This window comes from Callithrix jacchus, chromosome 8 (genome assembly GCF_049354715.1).
Source record: "Callithrix jacchus isolate 240 chromosome 8, calJac240_pri, whole genome shotgun sequence".
Classification (NCBI taxonomy): domain Eukaryota; kingdom Metazoa; phylum Chordata; class Mammalia; order Primates; family Cebidae; genus Callithrix; species Callithrix jacchus.
Window position 1 is genome coordinate 57,862,106 of NC_133509.1, and position 13,583 is coordinate 57,875,688.

The 13,583-nt window shown below is 50.6% G+C and overlaps 2 protein-coding genes across 33 annotated transcripts in view; one reads left to right on the forward strand and one right to left on the reverse strand.

Moving 5' to 3' along the window:
- THTPA (thiamine triphosphatase) overlaps window positions 1-13,583 on the forward strand; it is a 56,466-nt gene that overhangs the window by 17,885 nt on the left and 24,998 nt on the right. The gene's annotated exons all lie outside the window — the stretch shown is intronic.
- Window positions 1-13,583, reverse strand: part of ZFHX2 (zinc finger homeobox 2) — a 35,065-nt gene that overhangs the window by 9,286 nt on the left and 12,196 nt on the right. For 6 of the 11 annotated variants that reach the window (XM_035260143.3, XM_078334571.1, XM_078334569.1 and 3 more), the window contains exons 2-4: window positions 3,047-5,136; window positions 2,329-2,846; window positions 1,232-1,472 (exon numbers count right to left, since the gene is read on the reverse strand). In XM_035260143.3, coding sequence (XP_035116034.3) covers window positions 1,232-1,472; window positions 2,329-2,846; window positions 3,047-5,084 — 2,797 coding nt within the window. In that variant the 5' untranslated portion in view covers window positions 5,085-5,136. Of the gene's footprint in view, window positions 1-1,231; window positions 1,473-2,328; window positions 2,847-3,046; window positions 5,137-5,256; window positions 5,372-13,583 lie in introns of those variants that run through there. The other 5 variants (XM_078334573.1, XM_078334572.1, XM_035260145.3 and 2 more) reach the window with 2 other exon arrangements.

Here is a 13,583-nt window from a genome sequence, read left to right on the forward strand (position 1 = left end):
CAGAGGAAGCAGGACAAGCAGCAAGTCAATGAAGGAGAAAATGGATGGATCAATCAACAGGCAGGAGAGTGAAAAGCCAACAAAAAGAAATACCCACACAGAAAGTAGAGGGAAAATTACAGTAATTGAACTGGTAGGGCCTAGGAGATCATTTTATGAGAGTCCAGCTCCTGTCCTTTTATAGAAGTCCAGCAGTAGACAGCAGAAACAAGACCAAACTCAGCTCCCAGTCTTAATTGACCCAGGAAGTGGGAAGCCCCAGAAATGTGGGAGAAGCACTGAAGAAGGAAGCCTCAGTTGAATGGAAGCAGCTGCTGCGGTGAGCAGGAAGTGGCAGATCTAGCTGGGAGAGGAGATTACCACTCAAGTAAGAATTGACAGATGTGTAGGAATTTATTTTCGGTGGCAGCCTAATTAAAGTGTTAAAAGTTCCTTAACTCCATTCAGCCCTGCGCCAGGATCGTTAGCTATTGATCTGGGCCCCTCCGGCACTTAACTCCAGCCAGCATATTGGCAATTCAATTAGCAACAGTCAATGCTGTGTGTTCCTGGCTCCTGCTCCCCATGCCCTCACCCTTGCCCACCACTGGCTCTACAAAGCCCGACGCCCATGCCCACCTCTGGCAGCCCCTTCCAGGCTCTTCTCCTGCACCCTCTGGATCAATGGTGCCTGGCTGGCTGTTCCCGGCCTCTGCTGGTACAACCTCAGCTGCCTAAGGGTGACTCTAAGCCCAGCCTTAGGGCTGAAGACCTCCTAGGAGACAGGAAGAGGCTGGGAAGCTTGTCAGGGGCCTCTTCCCATCCCTGCTGCCTTTGGATCATGCCCACAGCTCCTATCTCCTTCCAAAAAGCCCTGGCCCAGCACGAACCAGATTCCATTCTTTTCTACCTTCCCTCTCCTTCCCACCCAGCTCCAGCCTGCCACCCCCCAGCATTACGAGGACACTAATCACTCCTCAGAATCACTAGGTGGTTCCTCCTCACCACCTTCCCGTTCTATGTCATCCACCCAGCAAAGCCCCTGCCCTTCTTTGCCCTTCCTCTCAAGGTAGCCTCCATGGTGCCTGATGCCCCCATTCTGTCTTAACCTTCACAGCTTCTTCCCATTTGCTATAGATGGCCCACAGGCCCACTTCTCCTTCCTTGTATCCCTAACTCCGCAGCCCCCCTGCTCCCCACATCCTGCTGCCCTCCCAGCCCAGCCCTTATTCTCCAGTCCCCTCTTCCTCACCGGGAGTTTGGAGCTGCCTGTGGCTGAAGCTCAGGATGCTCTGAAGAGCTTCGGGTCCTTCCTCAGCAGTTGGGCCATTCTGTAGCAGCTGCAGACGCCTCTGGGCCTGGGCATCTCGGTGGGCAGGTGTGCGCAGGTGTTGTAGCATAGCCAAGCGGGAGGGTGTCTCCCACACACACAACAGACAGTGGTATAGCCCCAGCTCTGCCCTTGCCTCCGCTCCCTCCATTTCCAGCAGAAACTAGAACCATGGGAAGAGGCTGGCTCAGGCCCAGAAGGGACACCCCAGATCTTAGGGGAGTTTTTTACATACATATACATATTCTTGAGAACAGAGTCTTGCTCTGTTGCCCAGGCTGGAGTGCAGTGGCATGATCTCACTCACTGCAGCCTCCGCCTTCTGGGTTCAGTGATTCTCATGCCTCAGCCTCCCGAGTAGCTGGGCTTACAGGCATGTGCATCACACCTGGCTAATTTATGTTTTTTAGGTAGAGATGGGGTTTCACCATGTTGGCCAGGCTGGTGTCGAACTACTAACTTTAAGTGATCCTCCCACCTCGGCCTCCCAAAGTGCTGGGACTACAGGCATGAGCCACCACACCCAGCTTCAGGGGAATTCTTTGCCTCCTCCAAGAGAGACTGACTAGCAGCAGCCCCCTCCTCACCCCTCACTTCCTCCTCCCGAAACTGCCTCTTTTCCTCCTGTGGCCACCTGAGTATTACTGCTCTACCACTGGGAGGCTGGAAGTATTACTTCCCAACCTTTTCTTTCTCCTACCACTCCTGGACTCCCTCCCAGCATGGGAATGGAGTCTGGTTCCATCCTCTTGAACCTCTGGTGACATGACAGACTGAGCTGACACAACCCCTCCCTCCAGGGCCAAACACCAGAAGAGCTAAATAAAGTCTGTTTCACTTGTCAGAGTCTACTATCCTTTAGTTTCTTTCTCCATGTCTCACTTTGTTACCCTGGTGCATACTTTCCTTTTTCTCCATTTGTAACCCTGGGTTTTTCTATCACTCTCTCATTCTGCATCTCTTCCCTCCATCCCCATTCCCTTCTCCTCTTCCAGTGGCCCTTCCTGACCCAGCCTCACCTTATAGATTTGGCTGTTTTCTTCGTGGGCTGCACCCCTGGCATGCAGCTGCATCTTCTCCTTGCTGTTGGACTCAAAGTCACAGATGTTGCAGCGCAGGTGCAGCGGGGAGATGGACCCATAAGGAGCCCCATCTCCCAGGGGCAGTGGGGAAGGGGTGCCTACAGCCCCACCCCCTTCCCGCAGGTGGGCTGCCAGCTGGTACTTCTGAGCATGTTTGTCAGTCTTGAGGTGGAGTTGGAAGTTGGCCTTGAGCTGGGTGCCATAGCAGCAAAGCTTGCAGCGGTGGGTGTCACCAGCCACCTCTTTCCATTCAGCTTCTGGGAGGCTCCGGCCTATGCTGCAGTGGTAGAGCAGCAGCTCCAGACTGTCTGTGCTGAAGGCCTGGCACACTAGGCAGCGGAACACCTTCAGGGACAGGCTATCATCTGGGGGTGGTGAGGTGGGCAGGCTGTCGGATGAGGAACCCAGGAGCTGACTTGGAGGCAGGTGGGCATCAGGGGATAGGCTTCCAGGTGCTAGAGAACAGAAAGAGATTAGTGGCCCAAGAAACAAATGGGGCAGGGTCGGTTCACTATGTGGGGAGGTGGGTTAATAAGGGGACAGTGCTCAGAGGGACTTATGATTACCTAATTGGGGAGTTGCTCCTTGGGAGAAAACAAGGAATAGAGTTTTGGCCCTGGGGAGGAGAGAAGAGGGAAGAAGCTCAGAAGCTTACCAGGTGTAGGGAACTTGCGGGCAGGTGCTCCAAGGTGATGGAAACCATTGAGAAGCAGCTGGGCTTCCAGGGGCTTGTCTGGCCTCAGCCCTGGGCCAGGCAAGGGAGTCTGAGGCTGCCCTAGGGCCTGGGGCCCAAAGTACTGGAAGAGTTCAGGGGGGTTAGTGGGGGCAGCCCCTGGTGGGGGAGGAGGGCTTGGCCCCACCAGTCCAGGTGGCAGGCCCAACGGCAGCCCCTGGTGCAGCATTAGGACATTCTGCATGTGCTTCTCAGAGGTCATATGGATGCGCAGGTTGCGGGAGATGTTTGTCTCGTAGCTGCACACCTTGCACTGCCAGGGTGATTTGGTCTTAGGCTCTTTGTCTCCTGCAGAGGGTGGGAGTGATGACTCTGAGGGACTTCCTTGCCCACCAGGGCCAGCTTGGAAGCCCTGCAGGTTGGCCAGGTGTTTGTCAGACTGCATATGGATACTGAGGTTGCCTTTGGTGGTGGTGGAGTAGTTGCAGACGTCACACCGGTAGGGTTTGTAGCCACAGTTGTAGCTCTCTCCACGAGCGAGGCGGGGGTGGGCACCCCCAGCACTGCAGTAGCTGCAGTGACTGTTGCTCTCAGGGTGCTTCTCTCGCATGTGCACATCCAGGGTCTGCTGGTACTTGTAGTGCCAGTTGCACTTGGGACACTTGAGTGTCTTGCAGGAGTTGCGTGAGTGGAGCAGGGACATATGGCTGGACAGGCTGAGGCCCTGGAAGGCTGCAGGGGCTGGGGTGTAGTCATCAGCCAGGCGATAGGGCTGGGGTGGGTCACTGGGGTCTTCGGGGGAGCCCACTGGGGCAGGGAGAGTGCCCCCCTCCTTGGAGGTGGGTGAGCTTTGGTTGAGTGGGGGGCAGAGCCCTCCATCCTCTTCTTGCCCCTCGGGGAACCAATCTGGCCCTGCCTCGCCTGCTGATGTTGGCGATTCTTTGGCTTGGGTTTGGCTGGGGTCCCAGGTGGCTGTGGGTGGAGAGGGTGGGCTGAGGGCCATGACTTCTTCATCCAAGAGGACAAGGGCCTGGACGTCTGCCTCAGTAGGGCCATCCTCTGTCTTGGCCACATTTGCCTCCATGTTCACTGTGCTGCTGTTGTCAAGGTGTATGTCAGAAGAGGGGCGAGCAGGGAGTTTTGGTTCCAGAAAGCTTATGAGGGCCTTGCAGCCTTCATCCCCCTCCTGGAGCACAGCTGGGCTACCTGACAGGCCCTGATGTTGGGCAGGGGTTAGCTTCACCCCATGAGACTGTGTATGACCCATAAAGGCCTGGGGCTTGCTGAAACCCAGGCGGCACAAAAGGCAGAGCCAGAAGACTGCCACGTGGTTGCCCCCGCTGTTCCCCACAGGGCCATCTTTGGGATCTCCGGCTGGGTCTGGAGCCAGCTGGTAGCTCCAGAAAGCTCCATGCCTTCCCTCACAGGCAGCCGGAGATGGTGCTGAGGTATCATGGGACAGAATTTGGTCAGAAGAGCTAAAGCCTTGGATTGGGTCAAAGCCATGTTGGATGTGAAGGGCAGTGAGGTGTGAGGGGGGTGGATGGGCAAGGAAGGGCAGGCTGGGCTCTTCCTTAATGCCCACCTCACCCCAGGGAAAGCCCTTTGGTAACAGGAGTTCACTGCCACCTGGCAGGGACAGCTTGGCCACTAGGTAGGCCTCACCTCCAGCTGTGAAGAATAAGTGGTTGCTCAGATCCACGGGAGGGAGCCCTTCATCCTCCTCCTGCTCCTTGTCCTTTTCCATCTCCAGGTCATTTGGTGAGAAGTGACCACAGCCAGGCCCTTCTTGGGGCTTCCCAATCTCCTTTGGTGGGACAAGGCCACAGCCCAACTCCAGGGGCTGTCCCCCTGGCTCTGAGGACCTCATGTTCTCAGAGGTGGAGGGGGCAGCAGGAGGATCTTTGGTGATAGGATCAGAGGAGGTGCTGGAGGAGGAGGTGTCCGGAGGTGGGGACAGGGCATTGTGCCCAGGGGAGGGGGTGGTGCCAGTGGTAGAGGCTGAGTTAAGGGTGGCCATGGTCGAGGGAGGAGTGCTGAGGGCTCATGTCAGCGTGACAGCCAGTACCCTGCTGGGAGACACAAAGAGAGCAGTGCGATGAGGCTGCAGGGACCCCAGCCAGGCAGCTGGATCTCTGGATACTCCTGCCCCATCCTCTTCCCTGAACATCAGACTTAATCACTTTGCTAACCTGAAATTTCACTTAGTGTCTGACAGGCTTCAAAACGTAGTATGTCCAACATCAGAACTCTTTATTTTTTGAGATGGAGTCTCGCTTTGTCACCCAGGCTGGAGCACAGTGGCGCAATCTCGGCTCACTGCACCCTCTGCCTCCCGGGTTCAAGCGATTCTCTTGCCTCAGCCCCTGAGTAGCTGGGATTACAGGCATGCACCACCATGCCTGGCTAATTTTGTTAGTAGACACAGTTTCTCCATGTTGGTCAGGCTGGTCTCAAACTCCCGACTTCAGGTGATCCACCTGACTTGGCCTCCCAAAGTGCTGGGATCACAGGCGTGAGCCACCGTGCCTGGCCTAGAACTAACTCTATTTGTCCCCTGAACCTGCTCCTCCCCATCTTTGCTATCTCAAAAGTTGGTACCAACATTCATCTAGTTGCTTAGGCTAAAAACCCAAAGTTTTCTCTTGCCCTCACCCACTGGACATATCCAATTCAACAGTGACCTCTAAAACATGTCAATGCCTCCATTTATCTCCTTCACTAACATCATCCTGAGGCCTACTGAAACCGGGCAGCACAGAAGGCAACCCATTATCATCTCTTTCCTGAACTAATGCAACAGACACCACATTGGCCTCTCATTTCCACTGCTGCCTCCTACAATGTATTTTCTCTCCATTCCAGCAGCCAGAATGATGGGGACTTTAGTTATTGCTCTATTTTTAGCACAGAAAACAATGCTGCCACAGTCAATGCTGTCACAGTGTCTTTTGAATGGCAGAATTCTAGGAAAGATCCTTGGATTTTTCCATACCCTGAAGAGGTAAATTCCCTAAGTCTTGCCAGAGATAGGGCACAACTGATTTCCCCTGGCATGCAGGTACCATGCTTCTCTCCAGTGCCTTCCAGATCCATCTCTGGTCACAGCACATGGAAAAGATGGGAGCTTCTCTGGTCAGTTAAAAGATAACAGCTAGTCTGTTGCCTTCTCCTCCCGAAAGAGATAACAAATAATAAGTAATAGTAATAATATTACTAATAGCTATGAAGGTGCATATACTGTGGTCCTGGCACTGTGTTAAATGCTTTATATTAATCATCTCATTTAATCTCACAGCAACCTTATTTTACAGATGGGGCAGCCAAGAAACAGACAGGTCAGGTAAGCTACTGAGGGTCACACAGCTCCAAGATGGTGAAACTAGAAATCAGTGATGAGGCACTAAGTAAACCCCAGAGCTTTGGTCTAGACTCCACCCAGCTAGACTGTCCCTCACACACAATACAGGCAAAATGAGACTCCAAAGGACTAGAAATGAGGATTCCAGCCTGGGCGTGGTGGCTCGCACCTGTAATCCCAGCACTTTGGGAGGCTGAGGCAGGCAAATCACCTGAGGTCAGGAGTTTGAGACCAGCCTAGCCAACATGGTGAAACCCCATCTCCACTAAAAATACAAAAAAATTAGTTGGGTGCTGGCGCACCTATAATCCCAGCTACTTGGGAGGCTGGGGCAGAAGAACTGCTTGATGCAGGGGTGTGGAGGTGGCAGTGAGCTGGGACTGCGCCATTACACTCCAGCCTGGGAGTTTCAAGAATGAAACTCCATCTCTTTCTCTGTCTCTCTCTCTCTCTCTCTCTCTCACACACACACACACACACACACACACACACACACACACTGAATGAAATGAGGATTCCTGGGCTGCCCCCAGCTGACAGAAGCACCAAGTCTCCCATCCTTTTTCTTTTTTTAAATCAGAAACCTCCCCCTCAAACTCACCAGTTCCCATACCTCACCATCCTAAACTTCCCCTAAGGTCCCAGTTGGCCCATCTACATCCTCTCTAGCTCTCATATTAGCAGATCTTTAGTGATTAAACTGGTAGTGCTTTGGATAAGGGATGAATGGCATGGTCTCTCTTTTCCTGGGCTACCTGTAACCCTCACCTCCAGATTTTTTTATTTGGAATGGGTCCTTGGTCTGGCCCCACCTAGCATGAAAGCCCCATTCCTGCTTCCCTCCTCCTGGGGGTGTCTAGCCTGGCAAGAAGTCAGAGCCATTAAGGAACACTGAGTGGGGTGGGATTACCATGCTAATTAAAATGCAAATCAGCACCTGGGAAAGGGGTGGAAGGGATGGGGAGGTGGGGAGTTGGGGAACCAAAAGGGAAGTGAAGGAATTGGACTGAGGAGAGCCGATTTCTAGATAACCAGAAAGCAGAAGTCCTGATGTTGACTGAGAAAGGCATTCTTCCTGCAGAATCTGTGGTGGGGGAGGGGGTAAGGGTGCTGGTTTGTGAGGGTCTGCCATTCTATTGTCACTCACAGGGTGGGCCACAACGCCCTTCCACATCCCCACCTAGGGGGAATAACTGACTCTGGGCTAGGGGACTCTGTCGTAGGCCCTGCCGCCAAGAGCTGAACACAGGTGGGTGCTCTCTCCCAGCCGGCCCAAATGCTAGAGTTCACCCTGTCTACACCTACCAGCTCATTCCTGGCTCCTGACTCACAACGCTAGATCACAGCTCAGAGTAGGGCTAGGCAGACCTAAGACCCAAATCCTGTAGTAACTCCTAGATCCTTTCTCAAAGCATCTATTTCCTAGAACTGGGAAAATATACAGCTGATTAATAGCTAGAAGCCAAAGGAGCTTAGCTTTTGGCTAGTTTGTAGGTGAGATTCCGATCCGGCCAAGGGTAGATTGACAGCTATTTAAAATTGCAAATCTCTTCCCCATCTCCCAACCTAACCCTCCTCCTCTTCAGGAAAGAATTTCAATTGCAAATTTATCTCTGCCTCAGTGCATCCTCCTCCCACCCCAATTCCTCCTCCCCCTTTCTTCTCGGAGCTTCTCCCATCACCCATTATTTATTACAAACCTTTAGCTGCAGCAATTATTTTTTCACTTTTTTTCCCCCTCATTGCATTTTCACTTCTCCATCTTTCCTTCCTTCCCTCTCTGAATTTCTAGGTCCCTTTCTTTGCCCTTCCTACCTTGAACTAGAGACAGCGCAGAAATGGACAGGCCTAAGAGTCATCCCACTCCTGCCACCCCCAGGCCAAGATTCTTGCTCATCCTCACCCATCACCATTTTTCCCTTTAGTTCCCGGCTTTCCTAAGGCCATCCTCTAACCCTGGGGATACATCTCACATGTGGGTAAAGGGACAAGGTGACCCTTGAAAGGCCCGGACATTCCTGCCTCGAAGGAAGCAAGAGGAGAAAGGAGGAAGAAGGTGGATCTGGTGTAGGGTGGAGTTTGGGACGGTCCAGGAACAACCTGGGTAGAGTCAAGGGCCGGGGGTCCTCTGCGAAGGAGAGGGGTTAGGGGAGACAGAGAAGGCTGTGGCGGCGGTGTGATTAGAGAGGAGATTGATGTGAAGGGGCGCCACAGACGGCAGAGAGAGTCAATAAAACGAGAGGATCACATTAGAGGCGACAGAGAGAGCTTTAAATTACAAGGCTGCTGCCACTGAGGGGGAGGGGAGGAGGGAGGCCTGGAGCCAAGGGAGGGTGGAGAGTTCTGAGGGTGTAGTCAACCCCTGAGATGAATCTTGCAGCTCCAAAATGGCCCTTAGTCTCCAGAGCTCCCTGCTGCCCCTTCATTCCACCTTCCTCCCCTAATGCACTGTTTCCTCACAAGGCTGAGGAGGGGAGGAAGGTGACGACAGAGATAAAGGTGTGGAGAAATAGAAGACATTTTTTCCTTTCGGTATTGCCCTCTTCCTCTGTCGAGACCCAAGTCTCTGTTTACTCTTCAGGATGAGAAAGGGAGGATGGAAGTGCTACTTTCAAGACTCAGCCTGGGAGTTAATGCCCTAGAAATAAAAACATACACAGTCATAATTACTGAGCTGCAAATATTCTTCCATGGGAGGTGGGAAGATACACATTAGGACCCAGAAAGCTACAGAGAGAGAGAAATGTGACGAGACAGAGATAAGAGGCTCAGATGTAAAGTTGCAGAAACACAGGTGGAAAGCAGAAAAGGCAGGCTCTGACTGAGCAAGACAGGGGAAACAGTGAGACTTAAGAACCAGAGAATTACAAGAGCCAAAGGGCATGGGCAAAAGGAAGAACCACAAAATTGAAGTGTGAGAAAGGACAAAATCTGCTCCTCACTGAAGAGGAGCCAGGTCGTGGATTCAGGCTGGTGGGCAGAGCTGGAGACAAAGCTGACAAGGTGTGCTTCCTCCGATCCCTCAGTGAGACCAGGACTCCTGTTGGTACAGCCCCCTCCCACTTCTGGCTGATGAAGAGAGGAAAAGACACACTACTGCTCCCTAGTGGTTACAGAGGGACTATCACCAAGGAGAGGGCAGGACTAATGGGGCCTGACTGGCTTTTTCCTCCCTAGTACCCCACCAAAAACAAAACAAAACAACTCCTCTCCTCTCCCCTTTCTCCAAATCCAACTCCATGGCAAAGGCTTTCCAAGCAAAGACTATCAGGGCACCATCAAGTTTGCATACAATGATTTCCACTTCAGGGCCTTCCAAACAATTGTGAGCATTTTATTTTTGGGGACAAGGTCTTGCTCAGTCTCCCAGGCTGGAGTGCAGTGTCACCATCTTGTCTCACTGCAGCCTCTGCCTCGCAGGCTTAGATGATCCTCACACCTCAGCCTCCCTCCCAGTAGCTGGGACTATAGGCATGTGCCACCATGCCCAGGTAACATCTGTAAAGACAGGGTTTCAAAAAAAAAGAAAAAAACAACAACGGGGTTTCACCATGTTGCCCAGGCTGGTCTCAGATTACTGGGCTAAAGCAATCTGCCCACCTTGGCCTCCCAAACTGCTGGAATTATAGGCATAAACCACCTAGTCTGGCCTTCCAAACAGTTTTGCCTTTTACTTTTCTAATTGTTTACCTATTTTCCCTTACTCAGAGCCACTTTTAGAACCTTTTTCTTATTTATTCCTCTTAAATTATTGCCTAAGGCATTGTACTCTTCCCTACTCTCCCTGTCCTCACCTTTCTCCCCTTTTTGTCTCAACCTGTTGATTATAAGAGGAGGTGACCATGGAGAGAAGAGGAACAGGAAGGATGAGATATGTGTACCCCTAGTAAGGGAGATTGTTTGATATAAACAGCAAGTAAACTATAACTAGATGAGCTTCATTTTTAAGGGCAATGGAAGAATACGGGCTTTGGATCCATGCAGAGAGCCAGGTTCAATCCTTGCTCCACTACTCACTAGCTGTGAAACTTTAGGAAGTTACTTATGGAGCCTTAGTCCCCTTATCTGGGAAAATCAGAATAATGATATTTTCCTGACTCAGTTGTGAAGACCAGAATAGGTAATTATGTAAAGTGCATTTACTGGGTGTTCAATGAGGGTAGTCCTTTCCCTCTCTCTTGGCTCTTTCCCATCATAGAGTAGAGCACAGTGTTTGCACAGAGGCTGACAACTTTCCTTCTGTTCACCCCCCCACTTTTTTTTTTAAGACAGAGTCTCACTCGGTCACCCAGGCTGGAGTGCAATGGCACGATCTCCACTTACTGCAACCTCTGCCTCCCAAGTTCAAGCGATTCTCCTGCCTCAGCCTCCTGAGTAGCTGGTATTACAGGTGCCCACCACCACGCCCAGCTAATTTTAGTATTTGAAGCATGTTTTAGTGTTTGAAGTATATTTCGCCATGTTGGCCAGGCTGGTCTCAAACTCCTGACCTGAGGTGATCCACCCATCTCGACCTCCCAAAGGGCTGGGATTACAGGCATGAGCCACCACACCTGGCCTCTGTTCACCACTTTCTTGACCGACTCATCCTCTAATCTCTACCCTTTTCAACTGAGGGCAAAATCTTAGGTGGACAGGATTTAAATCTCGTCTACTCAGCCATGGAGTTCACTTCTTACTTATCCCTCTTAATTGTTGGCCTAGAGATACCCATTATTCCAGAGCAAAGAGTAGAAGTTTTGCCCAGGCTCACACTTGCACAGAAGCAGTTAATACTTGGATCAAAACTATTCTGGCCTTTCCCTGCATGTCTCCTTTTTTCCAAAGATCCTATTCAAGTCATCCCTGCATTTAAAACTATCATTTTCTCTATCTCTACATCTTAACATATATTTAAAAAGAAAAACAAACAGTACTTTGATTCTTCCCTTTTAATTCTACCTATCTCTCCTAGAACTTTCCTCTTCTATAAATATTTAAGCAGTGCTTACTTTGTGCAAGATAAGTTTTGTCCAAAAGAGAGAGAAAGAACCAGTATGGCAGAGAATGAGACAAGCAGGAAAAGGAGTGTTGTAGAGGGCAAAGAAAGATCGCTAAGGCAGAGAAGAGGGTGGAAGAAAGGAAGGAGAGAGGGAAAGGTCAGGAAGTGAGGAGGAAGATGAAGTTAAGTCTTGATTTGCATATATTAAATCTTTTCCAGGCCTCCCAGCTCTGGCACCAGATTGGGATAGTGGCTTGTCCTCAGTGAGAGGGAGGTAGCAAGGAGGCTGTGTCTTATACTTTTGCAAGATGCTTAAGGTGGGCATGAGGAAATTGGGTGAGGTGTAAGGAGAAAAGGGCAGGCTCAGGGAGAAGATGGGGGTAGTAGGGAGCAGACAGGACAAGGGAAGCGGCAGACTGAAATCGCACCCGTTCACATTTGCACGGATTTGTTGAGGTGTGCTGCAGAGTGTCTGCTACTAGTGGGGGCAGTGTCTCCCTTGAGGACTTGGAAAGTGTTGGATGTGTTAGGACAGCAGTATGGAGCTGCTGTGCTGCACAGATCTGTGTGATTTTATAGTACACTGGAGAGACTCACATCCTGCTAGATGTGGTTCTCATGTTCTACACACCGCAGGCTTAGACAACCACAAGCCAGCTCGGAGTCCCCCCTTCTATATGAGCACTGGGTGAAGAAGAGACAGGGAGTTGTGCCCTTAAAATCAGAATCAGAATCCTTTCTGCTCCTGGCATGGGAGACTGCTAAAGAATCTGGTCTCCCAGAACTTGGAAAGAAACCATCCTAAGTGATCGTGTATGTAAATAAGTCTTTCTGGTTATTTTATTTTGTGAACCTGTGTGATGTAATGACCACATTTAAATGCTATTACAAACAACTAATTGTAATAATAGTTAACAGCTAACATCTTTAAATGTTTGCCATGGCCAGACACTGTGCTAGGCCCTCGGCAAGTATCACATCACCTAATCCTCCACTACAGTCTGATGCAATAGATGCAGCTATGTATTCATTCCTAGTTTATAAACATGGAGATGGACTTAGATGGGTTAATTAATTTCTAAGATCTCCCGCTTAAAAAGAACTAGAGTTGAGATTGGAACTCAGGTACCCTGATGTCAGTGCCTCTGCTCTTGGGTTAATTTGTAAGCTGCTGAACTCTGGCCGGTATGCATTTTGAATGAGGCCTTCTAAGTCTGATTGTGTTACTCTGTGTGTCAACTTCAGCATAAGTACTATCATGCTCCTCTTTGAGCTTGCAGGTGCTAGATGGCTGTCTTCCATTTGGTTTGTTCTTAGTATAAGATGGGCCAGAACAGGACCACTGCTTTGTGCGACTCCAGGGTGTGTCATTCACACTCCAGTCTATGCAGGGGCACTGGCCATGCCCTGTGTGAAGGAAGGGAAAGAGGGGAAGGGATGGGAGGGGAGGGATCGATAATGGCAGGTAGTGTTATTTGAATGATATACATACCCATTTGTGACAATATCTCCTAAAGTTGAAGATATTGTGTATCCATATTAGCATATGAACTTCATCAAACAAGCAGTCTGATGTTATTTAAAAACAGCCGTTAGGGCCAGGTGCAGTGGCCCACGCCTGTAATCCCAGCACTTTGGGAGGCTAAAGCAGTGGATCACTTGAGGTCAGGAGTTTGAGACCAGCCTGGCCAACATGGTGAAACCCTGTCTCTACCAAAAATACAAAAATTAGCCAGGCATGATGGCACATGCCTATAAGCCCAGCTACTCAGAAGGCTGAGGCAGGAGAATTGCTTGAACCCGGAAGGCTGAGGTTGCAATGAGCTGAGATCGCACCACTGCACTCTAGCCTGAGCCACAGTGCAAGAAAAAATCTTGAAAAAAATAAAAAAGTAAATAAATAAAATAAAAACAACCTTTAGGGGTTGAGTGGGCATGGTGGCTCATGCCTGTAATCCCAGCACTTTGGGAGGCTGAGGCAGGTGGATAATGAGCCCAGGAGTTTGAGACCAGCCTGGCCAATCTGGTGAAACCCCCATCTCTACTAAAAATAGAAAAATTATCCAGGTCTGGTGGCACATGCCAGTAGTCACAGCTACTCAAAAAGCTCAGGCAGGAAAATCACTTAAAAACCTGGGAGGCAGAGGTTGCAGTAAGCTGAGATCACACTACTGCAC